Source organism: Etheostoma cragini, chromosome 15 (assembly GCF_013103735.1).
Source record: "Etheostoma cragini isolate CJK2018 chromosome 15, CSU_Ecrag_1.0, whole genome shotgun sequence".
Taxonomy (NCBI): Eukaryota; Metazoa; Chordata; class Actinopteri; order Perciformes; family Percidae; genus Etheostoma; species Etheostoma cragini.
Genome location: NC_048421.1, coordinates 17,251,226 through 17,278,116, shown reverse-complemented (window position 1 = coordinate 17,278,116; position 26,891 = coordinate 17,251,226). Strand labels below are relative to the sequence as shown.

Sequence of the window (26,891 nt, the reverse complement as noted above, 5' to 3'; positions counted from 1 at the left end):
CCCCTGCTCAAGCCTGTGCCGGTGTCAAGAACCACAGGACTCGTATGGGCGCTCTGATAGCAAACAAAGGTTTCTGTAACAAGATTAACTTTTGCTTTTCTAATGTATCAAAATACTTAAGTCATGCAATAAAGTGCAAATTATTTAAAAATCGTATGATGCGATTTTTCAGATTCGGTCTCCCAGTTGAAGTGTACCTATGATTAAAACATTACAGGCCTACATGCTTTGCAAGTAGGAAAACCTGCAAAACCAGAAGTGTATCAAATACTTGTTCTCCCCACTGTCTAATTTATTGTAGATTAAACTAGCCAGTACTATCAAACTCCAATGTGCTTTTCTTCAACCAGCTGCAATATAGAATTTTGTTTTGAATCTGTATTAATATTCCAAGTAACACCAGCTGAGGCTTAGTCTGCATAATGGGAACTTTTACTTCTGATACCAAGTATCTATTGCCAATACTGTATTAATGATGGACAAGTACTAGACATGTGATACTTCTACTCCACATTTCAGAATAAAAAAAGACTTAACGTATTCTAAAAGATTAAACTATTGATCTGACCGTCAAGGGTGGTAATGACGAGGGGCATGTTCATGTTGAAAATTGTATATTAATAAATCAAAGTATATAAATTCAAATTAGCCCCAACTTTATTTGCTATAACAAAGTGAACATATTGCATAAATAGTTGTAATCCAATAATAGAGCATTCTGAAATGGGCTTTTCTGCAGGAGTGGTTTACTTTCAGTACTTATATTACGTATACTTTGATGACAATACTTGTGTAAGATTACTTTAAAATTTTGAGTACAGGACTTTTAAAAAGTATCACCTCATGCAAAAAAAACAACATTTAAAAGATTTTCAAATGTATTTCAATAATTCTCAACTCAAGACAGACTGGGCAACTTGGCAAAAACAGTGAAAATACTTCAAATGTAAATAAAGAGTCACCAGTCAAAATCCATTTTTAAACATTTATTTGTGAAACCAAAGTGAAGTTAGAATCTGAGCTTCTGGAAAAACCACTTGTTCTTGCCCGTCTTGTACCTAAAAACAGAACAGGGTATTTAGTTTAGATCTGGTAACCCGCCCCAGAACCGAGGGGTGAACCCGGCGGTTCCTGAACAGCTGACTTCCCGATCTAAATATCACACGGCAGCAGTAGAAAGGCTTTCTGGTCTGATCAGGATTATTACACTAAAATAAATTATGCATTCACAAAAGACATTGTTCCATTAGTGACGAGCATTGGGATAACACGTGTCACATTACTAGCAGCATTTCTTTTCTACCATCATTTGCCTGAATGTTCTCTTGAAGTCAGAATCCATCAGAACTGCGAGGACTCACCTCTCCTCAAACTTGACCTTGGCCTCCCGCCTGGCTTTGCGCTTGAGAGCAGGATCCCTGAAGACGTCCTTGTTGACAACAGTTTTGTCCAGAGGAATATCCACAGAGTATCTGAAGGAAAGGCAGCACAATGATGAAAAATTGTTGTTTAAATCCTCCACTTATCCAAACGAGGTTTATTCAGCAGAATAGCTTTTATTCCGTTTTCCATCTGTACACTGGTGCCTCACACAGGAACAGCTGAAGGTACCTCAAGATTAGCAATACTTCATCACAGCTCGGATTCTTATTAGGACTGCTCATTACATCTACGTGCCTTACAGTTAACATCTAGTATATGCAGAGGAAATCAAGTTACTTGAAATATGCGGCCGATTAAAGGATAAAAATTTTAGGCAAAAACTTTAAACAGGGGACATGTTTAAGTTAACAGCCACTCTTAACTTTGTCAAACACAAATATTGGCCATGTTTAAATATTGCTCCAGAATAACACTGCTAAAGAATCAAATTAACTTCAATTAGATTTACACAGCCTACCAACCTCTTTAAAAAGGAACAGATTCCTGCTGGAGCTACAACAAATCAGCTTCCAAGGGCGAGCGGGATGATTATCAGGGAATCAACACTTCCTAACAGCTTTTTACCTCTTTAAAAAAGAAAATCCAACCCAACCAGGTAAAAATTTCTGTAGAGTAAATGTATAAGCTATGGTCTACAGCATATAAGTCAGGAAAAAAATTGCTGATACAATGCTTGAACTGTCGGACATGTATACAGATTCATTTTGAAAATTGAACTGGTTTGTCTTCATACTGTTAGAAATGCTGATGAGTCAGTAATGCTGGGGTGAGGAGGCTGTTTGGTACCTGGTCCATAAACTCAACATAAAGGCCAGAATGGTTGAACACATGCCTTTGATGCAAGTTTCTCATGTAAATCCTATAAACATCAATAGTGCCGTGAAGCAGCCGCTGGTTTCTGATGCAGTGCATTCCCCCGTTTTATACCTCGGTACTTTATCTCCTCTGACACTGATTGAAAAAGGACAGTTTCAAGTCCCATAATCATTAGCCTTAAAGTGCATCACTTATTCCGCCAGCAATGCTTTGCTTCATCAATCTGCCGCCACATTTATTTTGTTGGTGAATAAGCGCTTTAAGTGTGCTGCTGCACATCAGTTAAATAAGTTAGCAACAGAATCTCCTATCAAAGGATTAGGTGAATAGACAGAAGACACTAACCTGGTGGGCATGAGGTGGTTGTAGTTGAAAACCTTGACGAAAGCCTTGATCTTGGACCTCTTGGCGATCTTCTTTTTGCCCATGGTTGTGGTCACCTTACGGGGATAGCGGTCGATGCCTGCGACCAGAGCGTGGCTGTAAGGACGGTCGGTTGTGCCATCATCAATGTTCTGCAAAGAGACAAATATTAGAAACGACTGATGACGTAAAGACACTAAGCGTACAGTGGTGCTACTCATGTCTCATACTTGCCATTTGAATATGGCACAGATTATAGTTAGTGTTAAGATAATGACTAATCAGAATTAGCTTTGTTTGCAAAGTATGTGAACACATGCACATAATTTGCTGCTCTCAGTGCTTGCAGCTGAAAACAAAGCTGAGCAACAATACTACAAGCATTCAACTACAACTGCACAATAAAATTGACATTTGTAAACAGTAAAATAGTGCAATGTAGCAGTGATGTATGTAGACAACAGGTAGGTTTATAATGTTAAGTTACAGGAGGCAGGTGGATGTGACAGTACAGGGAGAGTCAGTAACTCCCTTACAGGTAACATGGGAGACCTACCAGTGAATAAGTTACTACATGTTCGCTCTGAACATGTACATGTACAGATATAGAGCCAGGTCTTTGGCAGGCCACTAACAGCCATGATTTAAACATTTACATATACAGATATAGAGCCAGGTCTTTGGCAGGCCACTAACAGCCATGTTTTAAACATGTACATATACAGATATAGAGCCAGGTCTTTGGCAGGCCACTAACAGCCATGTTTTAAACATGTACATATACAGATATAGAGCCAGGTCTTTGGGAAGCCATGTTTTACCTTGACGATGACAGCCTTGCGCCCGGCGTAGCGTCCAGCTAGGACCATCACCACCTTCCCAGGCTTCATGAACTTGCCCATTTCTGCCAAAGAGAAAATATTGTCAAACCCCTGTGTAACCTCAGCAAACTCAATACATCACCAGCACCACTACTGGTGAGAACACGACTAAGTAACACTCTGAACACTGGGGAAAGACCAGTTCCCGGCTCGTTGATACTGCCTGCCTAGCGGGCTACGGTAGCATTAGCATCTAGCTAAGGTAAAGCTATCAAACAATTTCTTGAGCTTTTAACATTTATTTCCACGCGCCATGGATACAGCTACATCTAGTTAAGTTATATTAAAACCGAATGGCAAAGAGATAGTGTGAACATATAAAATAAGCGTCTGCAGCAGATGGTTCAAATGCAAGCTGTGCGTCAACATGAAGGAAGCTGCCATGTTGAAATGAGCTCTACTGAGACGAAGCGCTGCATTAAACTCTTATGTTCTACCTTTATCAATTCAAAATAAGCGAAAATAACAGACTCATCTTGGCTAAAAGAGTTATGGTCGTACGTGTGGTATGATAAAAACAGTTAAATTGCCCAGTTTAGGAGCGATGGATTAAGATTATTTCGAGGGAAATTTCACTCACTGATGCTGTTCTACGGCCACCGCTAACAGGAAAGGAAGCCGAGATGGTTTTTGTGACCTTTGACACCACTGGGCCAGATACGTCACTTCCGGGTGTAGCTTTCTGTTGATATAGAGCGAGGTTTATTTCTTTCTTTAAAAAAGCCATCACTACGAGCAAAATGCATCACACTGCTAAAATGTTCTTATTTTTTCTTTTTCTTTTTAAAAGAAAATGTTCTTTAACAAAGAAAATGATGAGTTGAATGATGGTGGAGTGGTGGGGCGGGGGGGTACTTTATGCAACTTCATACTTCAACTCCACTGTATCCCAGAGGAAAATACTGTACTTTTACTCCACCACATTTATTTGATAAATTTATTCACATTTCAGATTTACAATATGAATACAAAACATAAATCAACTAATACATTAAGATGTAATATTACATCTTACTCTATATAAAGTAGTTTAACTTACTTCCACCTTTATCAGCTGCAACATTACAGTGATGAACACATTAATGCATCACTAATTATAATATCATTCTCAAATGGGCCATTCTGCATTAATAAGGCACTTTTATTTTATTAGGATTTGGAATGCAGACCTTTACATTGATATTGTAGTGATTTAGACTTTTATACAAAATGAAAGTACCTTGAAGTGGCTTTGAATGTAACTTGTAACTACAGCCACAAGATGGTGTGAATCTTAAATGTGACACTAAAATGCGTTAAACTATAAATCGTGATAATTACCTTAAAGAGGTATGCCTAATTATAATTATTTCATTATGATAAGTTTGGTGCTTCGCGCTTGTTGAAATGTCAAAAGGGAATATTTCCGAGAGCACCTGAACGCAGCACCACACAGCGGCGTCTCTCTGCTGCTCGGGAAAAGAAACCGAAAGAATAAATGCGACTTCGGAACAGATCGACGACTGGTTGTAAGTTCTTACCTAACCTAACTATTAAATACCCTTAAACACTGCTAAGTTTAGGTTCAACACATTGATACAACGATAGCATGTTAGTTTCCACATGTCAGGACTTTTGTTGAATGTGACTTATTTAAAATTATTCTCACGCTTTGAAAGATATTTGAGCAGTCGGTGGTTTAATTATAAGAAAAAAGGGCCTGAAGTGTTTTTATGGCCAAAAGTGTATTTTTTTAAGTGTGTTGTTGTTCCTGACTGAACAGTCTTTGGTATATGTTAATAACTACATCGAATACACTGCCTTTGACTGACAGTATAACACTTTGTGATTGATTTCAGATTACTTTCGCTATGTCTTCAGATGAGGTGAGACGTCACTTTGCTTCTTCGTGTCGTTATGTTACACAATTTAAGTTACTGAATGTGGGCCTAGCTGTAATGTTACAGACAATTTCCTCTGTGGGAGGAACTGTTTTTACTAACTTATCCCCATGAAAAGAAGTCGACCTAACTTAAAGCTCTTCTGTATTATACAACCTGGGTCTTGGTTAGGTCTTGATGGATTTCTTTTGCATTAATATGAAATAACCGGGCGAGGTGTTTATTTATCCTCTATTAATCGTGTGTCCATGTGTTTCAGGATTTCTCTCTGGTGTCGGTGGACGCACAGCCATCAGAGAACACCTTGGAGGGAATAAAGGCTTCAATCACCCGCTACAAGGTGCACTAAACAATCAATCAATTATACTTTACCAATAACAGGTTTCCACGCACATATAAGATAAGAAACAGAAGCACTAAATAAAAACAAGAATTTTCAAATATTATACAGATATACAGATAATATCTGACAATTGAAAATAAGTATAAGGCTATTCAAGAGATGTCACTCACTTTAGGCTTCTGTATGTATGTATATACAGTTAAGTTCAAGTTTATTGTCACTTGTTTAGGAAAGAGGAATTTCTACAATGGCGTTGTTTGTACAATAGGAACTTTCAATTTGGAAAAACAAAAACCCCAAATAAAAGGATGCAGTAAAATATCAGATAAAAAGTGACAACACACCACCATGAAGGGAGGTCCACGCTAGGGATGAGCGAGTACAGCATTATCTGTATCTGTATCTGTTTACCACATGAACTATCTGTATCCGTATCTGTCCTCGGACTGGGCGGGGCCTAACCCGGAAGTGGACATAATTTAACCCGGAAGTGGGTCAAGTTTTCTTTAAATGGGCGGGGCTTTAACCAGTATGTTATTTAAGTATGCAATTGATATGATTTGATCAGAAATTGTTATATTGATTGCTGATTAGAAAACTATTTACATGACAGCATCGAGCTTCAGATCAATGGTGTTGTCACGGTAACAAACAAACTATATACACTACAAGTTTTGCAACAATGAATACACGTGAACACATGCGGTTGCAATTATAAAGTAAAATGTAATGAACAAGAGTTTTCATACTCAATATAACTTTTTTTGGGGGCGATGCTGTTTCTCAGATCTGCATTGACTTTAATGAAGCCAGCTGACGGTTAAAAAAATATATACATCTCAGACGGCAGACGCAACGCGAGTCACATTTAAACCAAGCAGCATGTCTGAATCCCCGCGTTACCAGAAACCTACCGGTTACTATTGTAAGTGCTACAAACCGGAGTTAAAAACAAACTGAAGCTGAAGAAACCTAAACGTTAACGGAACACACCCGCAGACCTGAGAGAGAGAGAGAGAGAGAGAGAGAGAGAGAGAGAGAGAGAGAGAGAGAGAGAGAGAGAGAGAGAGAGAGAGAGAGAGAGAGAGAGAGAGAGAGAGAGAGAGAGAGAGAGAGAGAGAGAGAGAGAGAGAGAGAGCACTGTTCTGTGTGTGTCTGAATGAGCCGAGCGTGTGTGTGTAGGGAGGGGGGGGGGGGGTTTGCGCTGTGACTATCGCAGAACGCTGTGCGGTCAGCTGAGGATTTATTCAATCCGAGTACAGATATTTTGACCCGTATTACTCGTATTATACTTGTACTCGGCAAAAGTGCTATATCCGTACTGGATACTCGTTTCAGCCGATTACGCGGCTCATCCCTAATCCAGGCCCTATTTTGCTTTTTTAATTCAGATCCAAACTCATTTAGCACATTATTTAACATCTCATAGTTTCCAAAGAGGCCAGAATTACCATTCTGAACCAAAAGGAATAATCCATTTGACATACAGCTTGGCATATGGCTTTAACATCATCCTTTAGTCTGCAGAAAGTGCTGGAAGAAAATGAAGATCAGAAGACTAGGAATAATGCAATAAATTAAACCGGAAGATAGCCTTCCCTCTTAGTTAAGAGGAATTATGAAAGGAAAATTTAGTGGGTTTGTCTCATGCTCAAAATAAGTTTTCAAAGAGGCGTCAACATCTCAGGTTGAATATGGTGAAATGTGCGAAAAAAAGAATGCACGTGTTTGAGTAATTTGGTAAAGTGCGTTTATTCTTTACACTGTTGTGTCCACAGAAAAAACATGAACAGCTGATCCAGGAGCAGCAGGAGCTGGCCGCCACCAGAGACGACCAGCGGGACATGACTGAGAAGTTCAAGACACGTTCCATCAAACTGATCCAGGATCTGAAAGAGGACCAGCGCTCATACAAAGAGAAGATTGAAAATGGAAAGGTAGCCACGCTTTGATGTTTAAGCTTCACTCTGCAGAAAGACGTACGTATGTGTAGTAGTGGAGGGAATCACCGCAGACAATATGCAGAACCGCTCTTTGGTCTTGGCCATGGTGGAGACTTTGGAATATGATTGATTGATTGAGTGATTGATTGATTGATTGATTGCTTCTGTGGACATACAGGTAACAAAATAAACATTGCCTTTAAGAGTTTGCTCCTAATCTCAGCTCGTTACCTGTATTAAAGACACCTGGGAGCCAGAAATCTTTCTGATTGAGAGGGGGTCAAACACTTATCTTCTTCATTAAAATGCAAACCAATTTATAACATTTAATGAAGAAAATATTTGCAAATTCATAGATTTTTTAGGTTTCTCAGTAAGGGAGAAGGAAGAGATTCACTGACATATTCCAGTCTGTGATTATCCATCAACATTCCTTTAATTTTAGTCAAAAAATTCCCAATTTCTGCTTTTCTAGCTCAAACATTAGGTATAATTTCCTATAAATGAGGTTTATGACCGTAAACTCAAAAAATCACTGTAAAACAAAAGTTGCGCAGTGTTGAAAACGTATAAAAAAGCAGTAACTACATGTGTTACATAGAAAATCAACGATATCATAAAAAAGGCCTTCGCTGAACAAATACTTGTTTCCAGTACGTACCATGGAGCGGAGGTCCAGCTGGTCCTCAGTGCTCTGCTGTCTGTCTTGCAGGCGAAGCTGAACTTGATGAAGCAGGAGGAGAGCGAACTGCTGCAGGAGATCCAGATGGTGGAGGAGGCTCTGAAGGAGGAAGAGGCCAAAAAAGCCCATCTGAAACAGCAGAGTGACGTATGTTTATCACCTCCACCCGCAGTCTAATCCCTCACACGTCCAGTAACACCCGTCCCTTTTGATTCCAGGTGTTCACAGCCGTACCGGAGAGAAAGGTCGTCTTCACCGGCTCGACAGAAAGCAAAGACGGCTCAGAACCGTTTGAAATGAAGCCGCGAATAGTCTGCCCGATGGAGGGCGGGACGGTGCTGATCACATTTGAGGAAGAAGTCGGTGAGTTTGTGAGCAAGCTGCCGCCGCTGTGTTTTCACTCATCTGCATTTCATTAGAGGGAGAATCTGGCTTTTTTTTAATTTATTTTTTTAAACCAAGCCACTGGTCCTAAAGCTACAACATGTACTCGTGAACCTAACGCAGTTATCTACTCTGTAAACAGCGGAATTCAAAGTGTATGTTGGAGCACTTTTATTCTAAAACTAGAGATGCACCGTTCCCAGATCTTTAGGTACTTGCAGATACAGAGTAGCAAATCAAAACCTGGCCTTTTTGTATAAACAGTATATACGTATATCAGGCAACATATGTATCGGGGGATCTCGTGGCACCCCGCTGTGACAAAATTAATGTAACTTTATAATGAAAATGCTAAATTTACTAATTACATTTTATTATGACACTGTATTTAAGCCGATCACATCTGGGCGATACCCTACCTGCTTAATAAAGTCGGTACTGGCGGGATTACATCCCGATGGGCCGAGTAAATGACCATAGGTGGAGATAGGTAGGCGCTTGGACCAATGGATGAATGGCGTACTTATGTAATCCAAATTGGAAATTGCAGCCCACAGCACCTAGAGGGCAATCATAAACAAAACATAAGGGCCCACAAGGAGGTAGATAGGATAATATAATAATAAAAACATAAAGAACGGGAACTATACAGACCACACTCCAACTGTTTTTAATTAGTCCATTACTGTAAAACTAATAACATTTCAATCATTCTCAGTTTCACTTTGAATTGATTGCCAATTACCTAATTCCTGCATTCCAATATCCGTACTACCATACTATTTACAATAGTATTCCAGAAAAAGATTGAGTATGTCCCTATACATAGTATGTCAAATGCAGTATGCCAAAAATACCAGGATGTCCAACTGCATCTGGTTAGATTTTGAAAAATGCAAACCAGCATACTTTTCTGGCCCACAATCCTTTGCACGGCATATATGAGCAAGAGGGTAAAAGTTCAAGGCGCAATATTATGAAGAAGTAGTATGTCCCATGCAACTGCATGCAACAGTAAGTACTTTGTAAGTGCAGCTGCAGTACATGCGAAGTGAAAAACTTAAAATGCAATTTGGAACTGCATTTCTGCGCAGTCTCTGTGAGCATGTTAGCATAATGATGTTAGCATCGATCTCAAGGCATGGGCTCAAAGTGCAGCTATGCTCAAATTTCACAGCTGTGGACTCGGGATTTTTGATCTGGTGGTGAAGCCGTGAAGCCAAGTATTGAAGACCCGAAAGCCCATTAACCCGCCCATCCAATCGCGAGTGGATCACAGCTGTCAATCAGGAAAAAAAACTTTTTATAGCATCATGATATTTAACGTGTATTTAGATTTGTTGTAGTTTGGCTCATGTCCCATCCGCTTACATTTAGGGGGCCGGATTTATAGGGGGGGCAATCGAGATGTTTTGGCTTCTCTTATACAGTTTATGTGTCCACCTCTGGTTGACACACTGTGTCTCGGGCTTCAGCATAAAATAGCTCTCACAGTCAATTTAAAACAAAGATAAATTGAAAGAAGGTATTGGGTGCAAGGCCCTTGTAAGGTATCCAGCTCGACTAGTAGTGCTGATAGAACTCTGTGTTCCTACGGTCATCAGTGGCCAAGAAGATCCTGGACATGAAGCAGCATTGGGTGGATCTGGGAGGAGAGTGCAGCATCACTGTGGAGGCCCGGCCAGTTCAGCTGATGCTGCCCACGCTGGTGGAGGTGCGACACCAAGCCTTTTATTGACTTTTACTACCACCGATCAATGTCACTATTCATTTCCTGTGAGTGATCTGTGGCTGTCCTCTCTGTCCTGCAGATAGACTCTGAGGTGAGTAATCAGCACGTACTAGTCTCCAACCTGCCCAAGATGGACACCGAGACTCTGCTGAACAAGCTGGAGATCCACTTCTCTAAGAGTAAACACGGAGGCGGAGAGGTGGAATGCTGTGAAATGCTGCCCGACTCGGGGACTGTGGTCATCACATTTGTGGATAAACACAGTGAGCATACTCCTGTTCTTTAAATTCAAGACTGAGAATATGATGCAGTGTACAGTTCCGGTTGAATGTTATTTATGGGAGAACATTGGAGACTACAGCTGTCCGTTGTGACAAACTATTTCGAAATGCTACTCTAATACATCCGTTGTTGTTAGGCTATGCATCTGAAAGAGAACTACTAGTTTTTCTACTGCACAGACAGGATGGATTGTCTTGACTTTGTTTTGGTGTGAATCCCAGCTGATGGAACCCGTTCTGCTTTCAGTTGCCAGAGGTTTGACCGATACAGAGCACCATGATGTGAAGTTACAAGAGAAGACTCACAGAGTGAGGTTAACTCCTTTTCTCAACGGGAAGATTACCAACTTAAAGGTAAGCATTTGTCAGGAGAAAAGACGTCGTTCCATCTCAGATGCTGTGTTCTTGCCGGCATTCTCTTTTTATTTTTTTATTTTTTTCTCTCCCTCCTAGACCAAGATGTCGGTGTGTCCTCGGACGGTGCTGCTGACGGGAATCCCCAACGTCATGGAGCGGGAGACCCTGCAGGATCTGCTTGAAATCCACTTCCAGAAAATCGGCAACGGCGGAGGAGAGGTAGAGGCCTTCCTCTACAACCCGCTGGGTCAGCACACCTCAGCCCTGTTTGACGGCGTCTCCTCGGACAAAAAGGAAGAGTAGGATCACATTTATCACCATTGTTACACCATCTTATAAAAACAAAAACTCTGGTTCGGGTGAGATCATCAAATGTAAAGACAAGATCATCTGTTTTCACACATTTTGTGATGGAGGTATAATTTAGTACAACGTTATGATTGTTCTTGTCTTAAAAAAATTGCGGTTTCTTTTTTCTTGAACAAAGTCTCTGACTCCTGTCACTATTGGTGATATCACTTCTGAAGATGTTTGTCACTTCTTAACCTTTTTCCTAGTATTTAATATATATATAAATGGCTATGATAAATAAGTCAAGTGGATTTAGAATGATGTAATAACTTTACTATCAACGAGGGATCTGTGTGTTTAGCAGTTGTATAATATTAAATGTAAAGGGCCTGCTGTAACACATTATCATAATTACTCTGCCCATTATGACTACAAATTAAACTTGAAATGATGAAATGACACAGACTACATCTGTGGACACAGGCTAACGTGTTTCTGGTTTTTCCTTTAGATTGGCAAATAATATATAAATAAAACTTTTGCTTTTCTGTCCAGTTTGATGAAGCTAACCAGCTAGCAGCCAGTTAGCATAACTTAATACATTTTTAATTTTCTGTAGAGTAATTACACTACCGGTCAAAAGTGTAGGGTCACTTACATATTTCCATTCCACTTGATTATAGACAGAATACCAGCTGATCTGAGTGGGGGGCTGATCTTTAATGCAATATCTACATTGCCCATTATCAGCAACCATTCATTTGCTGAAAAACCATACATTTAAAAAAAACAAAAACTGAGAAAACATTGGAGAAGCCTTTTGTAATTATGTAAGCACATGATGTAATCTAAAAACTGCTGCCCTGGTTAAACACTGCAACTGATGTCAGCTGGGATTCGGTCTATAATGGAGTGGTATGGAAATATGCAAGTGACCCCAAACTTTTGACCAGTAGTGTACATTGTCCAGGTATTGTTGCTAGGCAACCACTGGCGTCTCCAGAAAGTCACTGCACCCTGCCAAGAAATAGTCCACAGCATTGTTAATTAGACATGTGCAACTATGTTAATTAGTGAGCTTTAGTGGTGATGAGAGCTGGCACTGATAGATATATATATATATATATATATATGATAAGCGTTCATTTAGCAAAAGCCATTCTTAAAATGAATAACAAATAGTTTAATCAACATTCCCTTGAGTGCACTGTAAGAAAACATGAAAAATAAAACAAAGCAAATCAACCCTTTGAATATACAGAAACTCACCACTGATGTAAATGAAAATGCCTCAAAAGCAAAACAACTGAAGTACAAAAAGAGACTGAACTCAGATCAGGTTTATTGTAAAAACATTACAGCCGAGTAAAAGTAACAGCATCACATATAAAAAGAACTAAATCGACAAAAGAACCCAGCTACATCGCCTAGTGAACAAACTGGAAAATAGAGCAAGCAGCTGAAGATCCACAGGACAAGCGAACAGACAGAGGTCAGGCACTTAGACAGAAGAGACGGACAGGGGTACAGTATGCAGTAAAACACTGACGAGTCAAGTACTTTTGGAAGACAGCCTAATTTCACATCAAAACAAGGACAAATATAATTTAAAAACCTCCAAAATAACAACACTACTACATTACATTGTTTGTTACAAGGATTCCACCCAAACTAGTGCAGGAGTAACTAGTGCAGCATGTAGCAGTCCTTCTCTTCTACAGCGTGTCGTCCTAGCATCAGACCGTCTTAATCTCAAGCTTTAGTTTTTTGTGCGAGTCGTCTTCTCCGCAAACTAAATCGACAAATTAAAACCCGCTCATGATTGAGTCACACTCAAAGATACAAACCTGACATTACCTGACATTAAACAAAAGTCAGTGCAAACTCTGGTGTCAAAGTGACGTGGCCCCATGGACATCTAACAGCGAATACTCTCTCAGATAGTTATGTACACAACAGTAACAAAACCTTATCCTTAACAGGTCACACCTAACAGTTCAAAGGGTTGGGAGAAAACGCCACAGGTTGTTGGAAGTAGTACAGGTTATTGTTAATATATACGTTGTTCCTGTTGTGAAATACATTTTAATACAATCGTTGATGCGAAACGGCACACACAGATTACGTGCTGCCAAGAGGTTAACTGTCCTACACACTGAATATGTAGCTGCTTTAATATTGCAAATATCACATTCTATGACGAAAATATGTCAGTTTGTGCCTTTTATTTGTTAATGTGATGGAAATGAAATTGTGCTAACTATAAGCAATGCCCTCCTCACCAGGAACTAATCCAAGTGAGCACACGGACAAACACTTGAATGACGTGGTTTCTTAATGGAGATTGAATTAGATTTGAGATTTAAATGTGCTTGTGTTAGTCTAACATACAGTATATCACCAGCAGCCACATCACATCTCTGCGGTTTTTACCAAGGGTCAGAGTTGTGTCCAGTCCAAAACATTGCATATTGTTGTTAGAAAGAGGCGTCCGTCTCCCCGGTTTGTAAGTGAGCAGGAGTGCGTTAATGGGTCGAGAGTGTGTGAGGCTTGGGGGGGAGGTGGGGGGGAGCTGCTGGTCTTCCAAACTGGAATCAATGGACTAAGTGTTGATACAACTGGCATGTGCAACGCGGCCGCTTAAACGACCAGCGGCGCCCACTCGCTCGGTTTGCGTCCGTACTGGGTGAAGCAAGGGAACAAGAGAAACACATTAACACCAGAAATGTTAAAGTTTTTTATTTTTCCTACTTTGTTTATTAATATTTTTTCACAATAGAACAAAGAGCTACAGAAACACTCAGAACAGAGTTCCCACCGCCAAGAAGTAAAAAACTAAATATAAAAATTTAAAATTGATAACAAAAAATAAATGAATTAAATAAGAATGTCTTAAATATTTGAAAAGTACAGTACACAGAAAGTAAAATCCAGGCGGGTTGTTACCTAAATAAAGTGAAGCCAGTGGTTTCCTGTAGCTCTGATTTCTCTTTCACAGATCTCAAAAAAAGTTGCCAGATTTCATAGAATTTGCCAGATGACCTCTAAGTGTTTATCTTCTTTTTTCCAACATCATGTGAACTAAATGTTAAATTTAAAGCTGCAGAAAATACCTAGAGCTACAGAAATATTACCTTGCACTGTTGCTAAAATGACGATTTGTCATTTTGACAGAAACATTATTTTCAGTTTTTTTAATAGTTGATATTAGTTCAGTCATTTATCAAACAAAAAAAGTGGACCCTTTTTTTCTAGTTTCAGTTTCTACAGTGTGAGGATTGAACAATACAAATATTTATTATAAAAAAATAATAAACAATTATTGAAAATATTCCCCCCCCAAAAAAGTATTGGCATTTTAACTGAAAATAATCATTAGTGCAGCCCTGATTCAGTCACTTAATTACAATATTTGTCTATATAATTTCCTGTCACATGCTTTTTTCTTTTCTTTAGTATAAAAAATTGTTAATAACTATCTGCCAAGTTGAGAAATTGAAGACATGTATTTGTGGATATCTTTTAAACTCTTTCCTTTGCTGCCACTTGGAGGCGCCCACATGCAAGTCTGCCTGCAGCAACTTTAAGAAATGGTTGCATACTGTATCTAAATATAGTGCACTTACCTGAATATCAGTAAGCTCTTTGTAGAACCTCTTTGCCAGGTCCGGACCGTTCTGCATGGTCGGGATCTGGTACTTCTGAGAAAGGAAGAAAAATGTTTGGATTTAGCTCGTACTGTAATGATTATAATCAGTGTTTATACGTAAACTTAAAATGGGTTAGTTCGGATTCATAAAACTAGCTGATGAAGGTAAAAATGACTGTTTTTGTCACAGGAGTCTGGTGGCTTTGAAGAGAGCATAGATGGATCTAAAGGCTTCAGTTCCCTGCTGTGAGAGGCTGTCTGACAGCAAGGTAAAGCAGTGAAAATGTTCTAAATATAGCATACACTTTTAGGTGGGCCTTTATTTTTTTGGTGACAAAAATGCGTACGGCAGTCCGTTGCTTAGCTTTAGTGTTGGTACTCCTCTTCCCGCTCCAAACCTTGGGCTGACGACCGCCCTCTACTGTACATTATAATACACTGACTATGGATCAGTGCCTCACACAACCTCACTTCTAAAACTAATTAACTTTCCCTTTAAGTAATCAGATTACAATTGTCTTCCTGCAGTAAGCTGAATTCTTAAACGTTATGTAAATTGAGGCCGGGGTGAGGGAGAGATCTGATTACCGACCTACTGCGTGTATGCACAGACCTACAGCAAATCATCATCATCATCAAATCATAAGAACAGAATGGGATTTTTGCAACACACAATATATAAGAAAACATCACGGGAGAAAGCGAAGGCCTACCTTTCCTCTGTAGAGAAGGCTGCCGACAGGACACACGACGCAGGCTGTCCCTGCTCCAAACACCTCCAGGACCCTCCCGGCATCCAGAGCCCCCAGCAGCTCCTTCATGCCCATCGTGCGCTCGGTCACCTCAAACTCACCCTGACAGACCCACGAAAAGCTATTTAAAATCAAGTGTAATGGTCTACTGCAGTGGTGTCTGAATCTTTTGGCTTGTGACCCCTTCATGACATTTCCGTTTACATCTTTTGTAGAATGAGTTGTGAGCAGTTCAACCAAAGAGTGAGTTTTCTTATTGCAGTGAGTGCGATCTATCCATCTGGAAAGTATTTTTCAAAGCTTATTTACTTGGCTTTTATTGCCTTAATTGGGTAGGATAGCTTAAGACTGGAAAGTGGGAAATGGAGGGGGATGACATGCAGCAAAGGGCCATGGGTCCAAATTGAACCCAGACCACTGCAGTAAGGACCGAGCCTTGGTACAAGGGGGGCACGCTCAACCAGGTGAGCTACCAAGGCGCCCCCCATCTGGAAAGTCTTTATGTGAACATTCAAGGTTTGGGGACACCAGGTGCAGCATTTGGTTTGTGGTTATTAAAGCCCTTCCATGTTGAAATGCCTCTTTACAAATCAGACGTGCCACAATGGCTTTCTGGTTGCATTTTGGGCAACTTTGAGGAGCACAGCGGGAGACGTTTTGGGGAAATGTGAATTGCAATATCTGTGTGAGAGTTTGTGTTTGGTCTCCTCTCTGGTGGTCTTACCCAGGATCTGGCCAGGTCCAGCAGAGATTGTCTGGTGACTCCTGGGAGAATCATGCCATCCAGAGGAGGGGTAAACAACTCTCTCTCTGCAGACACACAAACCGTTTTATCCTTAAATTTCAAGGTGTTGTGTTGTGTAAATATTTCCACCAAGTAGAGTAGTACACAGAAAACACTGACCTCCTTTGTCATTGGTCCAGTAGATGAAGAGGTTCATGGTGCCGACCTCGGTGATCTCCTCCTGCTCCCCATACAGCCACAGGACCTGCTGGCACCCCCGCTTCACCGCCTCGTTCTGCACTGCTATCGTAGGGCCGTAGTTACTTGAGAGAGTTAAAAAAAAAAACAAAGACAGGCAGAGACGTAAGTGTCAAGGCGGCCTTCGGAAACAATTGTTTCGCTCTCTATCTCGTGATCCCATCATAAGACGCTCTCTCTCTCTCTGGTGTGATCCCATCGTAAGACGATCTCTTGTATCTGCCCATTTCAAAACCTCCACTTTCAATACCTTTTATTTTGTTGATTTGTTTCTGGGTCTATCAGAGCTGGCTGGAAACATGGTTGATAAACTAAGAAGATCCTTAAATGTCTAAGGGGACCTGAAATCCATAGTTTTGCACACATTAAAGCAACACCAAGGATTCAGTGGTTCATCAACTCGTAACAGGGTGAACGGCACTCCTACATTCGCTCTACGGCTCTGCCGACTAGAACCTCGCTATGCAAGTTTGCCAGATCGGGTAGCAGATCTTTAGTTCGAATGAGACAGCGGTAATGGACAATTCCGCTTACAACCTGTGGGGGGAACTAAGAGGAAAAATGCTTTGGCGTTGCTTTAAATAAACACGATAGCATAATTCACATACAGACTGACGTCCAGAAAATATGTACAGAGCAGTCCCGTGACTGCTGCTGCTGCTGCTGCTGCTAAATCCGGCAGCATCGAGAGCAGATTCTGTTGGTTCAGTGAGACAAGTGGCTGTTCAGTGGTGTTATGTAATCACATCGTAGCTGAGCAGACTCATGTGGAAGCAGGCCTGAGATTAAAGGCTGTGTGGAATAAGTGAAGAGATTACAGGAGCACAGATGGTAGCTGCAGTGCCAAAACTGGAGGGACTCGCCCTTTAAAAACATTCCCTCGGAGGAAAAAGAAAAGGTGTTTCCCATGGTGAAATAGTCTAACCTCATTCCTTTTATTCATGATGCAGCTTAACAGACCTATGTCACAGCAGACATTTCCACTGATCCACCTGTGTTTGATGAGTCAAACTAGTCAAATCAGTGATCTTATGGGACATCAACAACCTGTTCTTTTCATGCCAAAAGGTCTGTCTTTAGGAAGGTGTACATAGTTTTGCAGCGCCTCTCTTTTCTTGGCCCAGGTTTGACCCCATCACCCGCCGGCTCTGTGGCAGCCTTCCCTACGCTACACGAGCCGAGCGGAAAATCCAAACAGTTGTACTTTATCCAGATTCCCTGCCAAATAAAAACACAGCTGAGGGGTAGAGCCCTTCAGAAACTTCATCCAGCCGTGACAGTGTTATAAAGCAGACTTTAGAATAGTACAGATGTATTTTTTATGATGTTTTCATTCTGTTTTATCATTCTTTTTTTAGGGTTACTGTCAAATTCCAATCCCAGCGCTTTTAACAATCATAATGATATATAATTAAAAAGGGGCCGTTTAACTCACCCTCCCATCTTGTAGGCTCCGACGCCTCCTTTCCAAGCCCTGACAAATGAAGGGTCCGCCAGCAGAGAAACAGGGTTGAAGGACCCTGTTGCGAAGTAGGGTCCCACTGGGCCGATGATGACAAAGATCATAGCGTGTCCTGCCCGAGACACACCGAGGGACGGCTAGAGGACGGGCGAGGAAGAGAAGACGGGTAATCAGGAGCAGGAAGTCATTCTATTAGTACGATAGAAGGAGAGCACGCAGGATTGTACTCCAACCACATTTTATTTTTATTTTTTTACATTTTATGTATTCGATTTGACAGCTTGGATGTGAAAGGGGATTTAACGCCATTTAGATAGATAGATAGATAGATAGATAGGTATTAATCCCCCAAAAATGGGAAATTATAATATTTGTATATTTATTCACTCACGTCAGACGAGATGGGAACCTGCAAAGGTGAGCAGAAGCTCAGCGGTGAATAAACGTCCTACCTCTATTCCTATGAAGGTGGGTCTGATGTAGAGGCTGGTGTCCTGGGCGGAGGGAACCCACTCCTGGTCCACCTCCACCAGCTTCCTGATGCACTCCAGCAGTTCATCTTTATCAAACAGCTGCCATGAAAAAAAAAAGACAAAGAGATGAACTGTAATCACTCGGCTACCCTGAACAATATTAATGGAGTGAGAATGTGATATAGTGAGAGAGGAAATATTAACATATATTATTCAATATCCTTCCTCTTGCATATAAAAAGTCGAACTTCTAAACAATATAACACTCAAAGCATTCAGTAAACAATCTTTTTTTTAAACCTTTATCCAGGTAAGTGGTTAACAAGTAACTATGAAGTTTCTACCCACAAGCCATCTCTCTGATGAACAGCTGACTTCTTACCGTCAGTCTTAGGTTCAATGCTGGTCAATAACCTGGTTACACGGTCTCTACAGCACCTGTTCACTGGTTCCACTTATTACTCCATCATTCATCATTCTCATATCTCACTTATTATTTACTATTTACTCATCATTCCCATTCTCACATCTCTCTTATTTGTTATTCATCATTCTCATTTTCTATTTCAGAACTGTCCATAATGTTCATACTGTAATATAATAACAATACTATTTATCCCAGTATCCTTGCACTATGCTCCATATTTAAATAATTTGTATTAAACTCTTCGTTCACTCATGCCTCTATTTTGTTCTATTTAGAGTATGTATATATTGTATGTATATATTAGTGTGTATATTTTGTTGTTGTTGTGTGTATAAGCACAGTGTGAGCAACAATGCATCAAAGAAAAATTCCTCATAAGTGTCCTCGTACCTGGCGAACAAAGCTGATTCTGATTCTGATGCAAGTTCATCAGATCCAGGCTTTCTCTGCCTTAGCTGGCTCGACAAAGACTGAAGTCCTAATCAGACGGGCACCATGACCGTAGTTATTAACTTGCTCTGTTAACCGAGGCTTTCCTCGAGATAGCATTATCATTCATAGTTTCATCTGTCTCGGCCTTGTTGTATAAAGTTGTTAAAGACATGTTTGTTGTCCTCTCTCACGTGTGCGCAGCAGATATGTTACGTATTATGTCGGGAGGTCACAGGTTACGCAGGGAGGGGAATAACGTTCATGACACATTTCCTAAAAATGGAGATTGTTCACAAGTCCTGCATCTCTAGTCCAAGTCTCAATATAAGTCTGAAGTCACTTGGAGTGTGACTTAAGAGCAAGTCCAGTCCCAATCTCTGCTATGAAAATTATGAAAAGGAACATTAGGGCAAAAAGGTGCACAATGTTGCTGGAAATAAGCCAGGAGAGGAATGCTGGCAGGACTATTGTGTGTGTTTCTATCTAAGGTGACAGCTTAAACCTGATGATGATGATTTAAACCTAAAAGATCTGCCATTAGGCTTGACACTGTTCCATCATGAAGGAGACGTGGAAATCACTTCAGTTTTAGGACAAATCTAAGTGAAATGTATTTTGCACAATATCTGTGATAAATACCAATAGACTATTGAATTTTCTATTTGGTGTTCTATTAGCTGCAATATACCAGCAGTGTCACACGGACTAATGTAAACCTAATACTGATTAATGGAGAATATAGTGAACTATTAATGTATGCTACCTGTGACTGTATAGAAGGCAGAAAACATTACAAGCATTCATAGATCAGTGACAGCAACAACAAGCTTACAAATAAAATAAAACCAGGTTCCAAAAAAACAACAACCTTGCAACCTTGCATACAGTAAGTGCTACTGTTCCGTGGCATAAGAAATGACTGATTAGTGGAAAGTAGCCTGGAAATCCAGACCCAAATCCCAAAGATTAAGGTTCTGGCATTGAGTAATGAAAGTTGCCAAGCGTGTATTTGAAAATCTCACCGCACGAGGGGTAACAAATCCCTGGCCCATATACTTAGCTACCAGCGCAGCTAACTGGAAGATTAAACTGTCGTCATATGTTTAGCTCGCCTATGGCCCGCCTACATCAGATACACCCATGTGATTGGTGCAGCTCAGCTACAAGGGCATAGTTAATGAGCAGCATTACTGAATGCCAGAGTAACTCGCTAAGCAAATTCAAATTGTGAAATTCTGGATTTCCAGAGTAAGTGAAAGGAGTTTTTAAGTCGATTTCAAACCAGAACTCGGAACAACTGGTCCGGACCAGGTTAGCCGTGCAGCATAAGTTACCATGGTGATCTAGCCGGGTTAATCTTTGTGACACAGAAAACCTGGCTTTAGACTCTTTCACCTCGATCTGGTGAAGTATTAACTCTTAAACCATGGTTTGTGCCGTTAGTGTGTTGGCAGTAAGCCTACAATGGGCACGCTGCCAGCGGATACATAACATCGGGCAAGTTTAATAGCTTTAGGGTGTCAGTCTGGAAAGAATATGAAGAATTTAAAAGGCACATGTGGACCAACAGTAGCACTGTAGCAAAACAAAGAGGGACTGTCTTGTGTGGACATGTTGCTGAGGGTAGAGCTGAAGATCTTTGCCAAAACCCGTCAGGTCTTAGTTTCTAGCATTTTACACGGGCTCGGTCCACGCTCTGGCTTGTGCAGTAAATGAGCAGTCAGGTGATGCATTTCAATTAGCGTGAAAATGAATGCGGTGTTACAAAGCATTTCTTTATTTTCTTTGTTCCAACTTCCATGTGGTCTATAGCCTACATTATTCATGAAGAAATGATAAAATTGTATGAACGGGGATCATCCAGTAAGAGCGTGCGCCCCATGTAGGCTGAGTCCTTTGCAGCGGCCCGGGTTCGAACCTGACCTTGAGTCTGTGAGCTATTCATGTATCCACACAGGTAGCATACATTGGTCACTAACAGGGATTCCCTTTGCTGCTTTCCGTCCCATCTCTCTCCCACCTTACCTGTCTACCCACTGTCACTAATAAAAGAGGAAAAATGTCCCAAAAAAGAATCTTAAAGATAAATAAATAAATATTGTATGGACAAAAGGCAAAAGAGCTGTGTGCATGCACACATTGAATAAAGTCGGGCTGGTTTTTACACATCATGCAGTATTTTACAGCTCTGATGACTTCATCCCAGCAGCGGTGAATTAGAGCTGCAAAATTCATCCATTAATCAAGTAGTGGTCAACTATTTTGATTATTGATCGCTTTTGAGTCATTTTCAGATAAAATGAAAAATTTTAAATTCTTGATTCCTGAATATTGAATATTTTCTGAATTATAGTAAAGGGAATACCTTTGAGATGTGGACCAAACAAGACATTTGAGCACGTTATCCTGGCTTTTGTAAAACACCGGTCAACCTATTTGTACAGTTTTCTGGCATTCATAGAATAAACTACTACTTATTGACTGATTTATACATAATCAATGGACTAATCTGGAATACACATTAATCATTGGTTGCAGCTCTAAAGTAAATGAACACAATGCTACAAAGCCCTGTTACGTGCACCTGGACGCACATAAATGGCTGGTGCGATGCATTTTGATGTATCACATGCGCTGCAGCCAAGCCAGGAGCAAAATCAGGAAATGTTTGCCACCAATAATTTTAATTTATCACATGAAATGATATGGGGTAAAATTCCAGTGATTGCCACTATCCTCACTGAGGGAGGACAAGGTTGGGCACACACTCACAGGAAGGCAGCTTCTGTCAGCGCTGCGATGCATCCTCTCCATGTTCAGCATTGGTCGGAACAGACGGACATGGTTGTCCATGCCACGGAACGCCTTCATGCCTTCAAACAGCTGGAGCACAGAGAGACAGACAGACAGACACAACACGTTATCTCTGCTTTCCATGTATGTAAAGGTTACTTCACGGCAACAGCAAACTTCCCGTAACCCTGCAAAGAAAAGTGTCTCTGCCTACTCTATTCTATTCATTTCTTTCACAGTTTGTTGCATTTACTTCTTTGTATTTAAGGCCAAATTTCCCCCAGTGTTTCCCTGCAACTGAACAGTTGTAGTGTGGTCAGTTGCAAGGTTAGAAAACGTTCCTAACACAAGAGGATTTAACTTTTTGGGAAATCTTCTATCGTCTCATGATGTTCTTACTGCTGCTTCATAGTCATTTAAACCTTTATAAGTACATAACCGTAAAGAAGATGACAGTAATAACACATCTGCATGAAATATCAGCCTGCAGCAGCTGTGTCTAAACAGAGGATACATCAGAGCCCTGTCCTCACCTCTACGGAGTAGTGCAGGGCGGAGCTGGCCGGGTGGAGTGACAGGTTCTGGAAAGGTTTGATCTTTGGAGCCTCCCAGCCGCCCTTCTCCGACCAGTTGATGGTCAACATGTGGTCGGAGAACTGTTTGCCGAACACCAAAGTGGAAGGGTCGGGCTTCGGTTTGCATGCTGTGTTGCGTTCAATGACGAGATCTGCTGCCTGAGGTGGAGAAGGACAAGGACAAGCAGGCCGGAGGCGGGCGAAGAAAAAGAAGTAGACGGCACAAGAGCAGAGCAGGCGACGAATACAGTGATTGTTTTTAAATCAACGTTATTGCCAATGCATGCTTTAAAAAGACAAATTAGTTGAGCGTTATAAAGAGTCAGTTAGCTGACTTATCTGCTCAATTAGACACAGCAAATTATACGTAAATTAAATTAAACAACAGGCAGACAGTGAGGGAAAGACAAAGGGGAGAATAAAATAAATGCTAGGCAAGTTGAATAGGAAAGGACAAGTCCCTCTTTTGAGAGATGTCACTTCCTTCTCCCTATAATGATCTACAAACACCTTGTACTTCGACATTTACAGGCAAGCCAGACTGTAAATCCAGCTGGATGGAGATGAAACAGGCCTGACCGTGGGAAATAAAAAATGTTCTTCATTACCTTAAAGGAGCTAGCAAACCGCAGAGAGCCAAAGGAGAAGGGGAGGGCCTGGACAAGTCGTCCATGGAGTGCCTGCAAACAACCAAAAACATGTTATTTATATACAGTACTAGAGTAATAACTTAATAACTCATAATACACAGAGGGTCACCGTGTCTGACATTGGGTGTTTATGGTTGTGTGTGTGTGTGTGTGTGTGTGTGTGTGTGTGTGTGTGTGTGTGTGTGACTCAGCACCAATCATTCTGCCTGCAATTCACAGTATGCAACGCACATGTCTGTGGGAGACAAAGTGCTGTCTGTAATTAGAAATCGGGCGCATATTCAGGCTAAATGAGGAATGCAAGGTCAGAAATGAGTTTGCAAGGATCCTATGTGGGTGACAAAAGGTGCAATTGAAAACAATATCTGTTTTTATAACCAACAATAATGACTTGCTGTTGGACTAGTGCAGCTCTAAATCCACAACACATCAACTGACCTTGGCACCGGATGTCCTGACAGCTAAAGCAGGTAAAGCACGTTCACGCCAGTTCATGTTTTACTGGCTTTGATATTAAACCTGACTTTATGACGTCAGTAGTTCCTGTCATGCAAGGTAATACAGACAAAGTTGATATAACATGAAGCCGATGTATCGGTCGGGCTCTTGACTAAACACCCTTCAACCATTTTATTAGTGTTGGCGTTTGTCCACCATGTCCTAATGGCAACGTTTTGGATTCTTTTGGACTTGAAGATGGATAAACTTGAGGATGCTGCCTTTCTTTAAACAAATTAATTTCTTACAATGCACTGGGCCTTTTATTCTTGTATTTCATATCTGTCTTATTCTTATTTTAGTTGTTTTTATATTTTTAACTGCTCTTTAATGTTTTATGTAAATCACTTTGAATTGCCTTGTTGCTGAAAGTGCTATACAAATAAAGCTGCCTTGCCTTTGCCTTATATTCTGCAATGGTGGCCTTTCACAATATAAGGGGTGGGAAAAATACTTCTTGGATGCATCGCGGTTCTTTCTAAAATGATTTGATGCTCGATTCTGATAAGTTAATAATTGATTATTAAAAAAATAACAAACAAAAAGTGTTACTGTCTCCAGGCATGTACAAATCAGAAAACAGAGTGACTGAAAGAGGATGGACAACTTAGAGATTAGGCAATAGTGCAGAAAAAATAAAACACACAAAAATGGCCAAATGGGAGAAAAAAAATTAAATGACTACAGTGTGTGTATGTATGTATATATATATATATATATATATATATATATATATATATATATATAGATAGATAGAGATACATACACACACACAATCTAATAAGCCATGCATATACTAATTAGGCAAAACACATATAGGATGTTAACTTTATCACATTACATCTGACTACCTGTGTCAGTGAACATGTTTCATGTTCAATTCTCCAACTTTAAAAAAACTAACTGAGCCTCTGACATGGAAGGCTACTGTGAGAGAAAGTGACTTTCCCAAGCATGTTTAAAGCTTAAGCATGGCTACAAAAACCCCAGTAGACAAAACATTTCATTAAAACTTGTGTGTAACAACTACTGTATATGTCCAAATCTAAGCTTTGTCTAGGAAGTCATTAGCAAACTCAGATTTATATGTAATTTTTTAAAATAATGGATGGAAATGTAGATCAAAAAATTGTTGCACCGAGATGCATCAATAAATCGGTTTAGAATCGAATCGTTGGCCGATTCCCACCCTACGCAATATGGTGCTGAGCTCGATCTGACTTTATCGTGCGAGTTGTCTACTCTAGAAAACAGCATAAGCCTGATTGATACTTCAGTAATCCCTATAATTACTCTGCTGCAGAAGCCCATGTGTGTGCACTTTGTTGAATGGATGATGCAAGTTCAGTCTTTATTGCGACCTAAGTAGGTGCAGGTTAGTAGTTTTTGCTGTGAAGTTTTTGACAGTGCACGTGTAAATCAGATGCACGAAATGAGATATTTGTTGTTATTAACTCGGACACCACAATCTGGATTTAAGTAGAATAGAAATAACCCAATCTAGCATTTTTAGCCTATAGCTTCAAACTATGTGGCATCAGTAACGCCTTGTCGCATGAGACGACAACTGTTCTGTTGCGTCGCTTACAATCTACATAGAAAACACACTCATGACTACTAGCATCAAAAGGATGGATTATTTCAGTTGGGCATACTAATAATCTACCAAACATAACTGTCTTGCCATCCACCAATGCATGGAAGGTAGTAAGATATGCAACGTAAGGTAACTTTATTTCATAAATGAAGGTCAAACTTGTCTGCAGAACTGGTTACCGCACCATGAAGATACTGAAGGCATTAGGTTGTGTTCAACGTAACGAGGCAAACACGATACATTTTCCATATTTTAGCACGGTTTTTGGTTAAATGACCTCTCCTCTTTTCCAACCCTCGGTCTGGCGAGACAGCGCCATCAGTCCGTGTAAAGGACTCTTATCTCGGTCATTATCAGCTGCACTGTCGCTAATTAACGTGAATCATTTACTCAGATAGTAGATGTAAACAGATAATAAACAGTGCCCATACATCCCTCAATTCACTCACCGTTCGGAGGGCTGCCATCTCCGCTATGTATAGATAAACGAGAATATTTGTTCGTGTGGAAACAAACACTCAAAGTCAACTTGAGTTCCGCTTTGAAATACGAGACGCTAGCTAGCTGCCCGCTAGCTGTTAGGCTGACGTGAAGCCAGAAACCTCCCACACATAAACACTGGCCTTCGTGATATTAGCTATCCTTCTGCTAACGGAAACAAATGACTTTAGCACATTTATAAACGCTTTTAAACGGGACGGTTTGTGACGACTTTGTGACCCCCCCGCCCCCCCCATTTGTTTTGTTCTTGGTTAATATTTAAAAATTACCAGGACTGTTTTATAAGACGACATAAGGGGATAAAGAGCCACAAAATGAATTTAATATCGGTTTTGTATTTATAATTCATTCAGGAAGTCGTTGAGGGCGTGACAAAAGCGCAACATCTGATTGGCGGACACGAGTAGGCTTTAAAAAAAGGGAGGTTATTCGAAGTCAAAGACGTCGATGCTGATTGGTCGGTCGGTGGGGAGTGGTGACGGTCTTCTTACACAGTTGGCCAGGATGGCAACATTTTAAGCTGACTGATCTCTTAGCAGGAAACTTGATCGATTAAATAAATAAAAAGTCACTTTTATCTGTTTATGAAATGTCAGTCAATTTAACTGCATGCATTTTAAAACCATTGAATAGTTTTCTTAGTGTTATAAGCACATTTGGACATGCATTCCTGTTCAAAAGTTTGGAATCACCTGTTATAGTGA

The 26,891-nt window shown here is 40.4% G+C and overlaps 3 protein-coding genes and 1 long non-coding RNA gene across 4 annotated transcripts; 1 reads left to right on the top strand and 3 right to left on the bottom strand.

Moving 5' to 3' along the window:
* Positions 1-327: 327 nt before the first annotated feature.
* Positions 328-9,746, bottom strand: LOC117957613. The gene is made up of 3 exons (XR_004659544.1): positions 9,645-9,746; positions 8,979-8,983; positions 328-340 (listed from the first exon to the last, which is right to left on the bottom strand). It is a non-coding gene; the product is annotated as an uncharacterized LOC117957613 (long non-coding RNA).
* Positions 972-4,248, bottom strand: rpl27 (ribosomal protein L27). The gene is made up of 5 exons (XM_034893467.1): positions 4,084-4,248; positions 3,444-3,526; positions 2,605-2,774; positions 1,362-1,472; positions 972-1,058 (listed from the first exon to the last, which is right to left on the bottom strand). The coding sequence occupies exons 2-5, from the start codon at positions 3,522-3,524 to the stop codon at positions 1,010-1,012; spliced, it is 411 nt and encodes a 136-aa protein (XP_034749358.1). The 5' UTR covers positions 3,525-3,526; positions 4,084-4,248; the 3' UTR covers positions 972-1,009.
* On the top strand, positions 4,913-11,433 carry ifi35 (interferon-induced protein 35). Its single transcript, XM_034893448.1, has 10 exons — positions 4,913-5,011; positions 5,342-5,368; positions 5,643-5,723; positions 7,505-7,663; positions 8,382-8,498; positions 8,570-8,714; positions 10,340-10,449; positions 10,547-10,730; positions 10,996-11,102; positions 11,202-11,433. Exons 2-10 carry the CDS (start codon positions 5,354-5,356, stop codon positions 11,406-11,408), a joined length of 1,125 nt encoding a protein of 374 aa, XP_034749339.1. The 5' UTR covers positions 4,913-5,011; positions 5,342-5,353; the 3' UTR covers positions 11,409-11,433.
* A 1,285-nt stretch (positions 11,434-12,718) lies between these two features.
* bcat2 (branched chain amino-acid transaminase 2, mitochondrial) lies at positions 12,719-26,413 on the bottom strand. The gene is made up of 11 exons (XM_034893441.1): positions 26,136-26,413; positions 23,550-23,621; positions 22,900-23,100; positions 22,346-22,456; positions 18,694-18,813; positions 18,215-18,378; positions 16,702-16,844; positions 16,522-16,607; positions 15,759-15,899; positions 15,023-15,097; positions 12,719-14,078 (listed from the first exon to the last, which is right to left on the bottom strand). Exons 1-11 carry the CDS (start codon positions 26,151-26,153, stop codon positions 14,037-14,039), a joined length of 1,173 nt encoding a protein of 390 aa, XP_034749332.1. The 5' UTR covers positions 26,154-26,413; the 3' UTR covers positions 12,719-14,036.
* Positions 26,414-26,891: the final 478 nt, after the last annotated feature.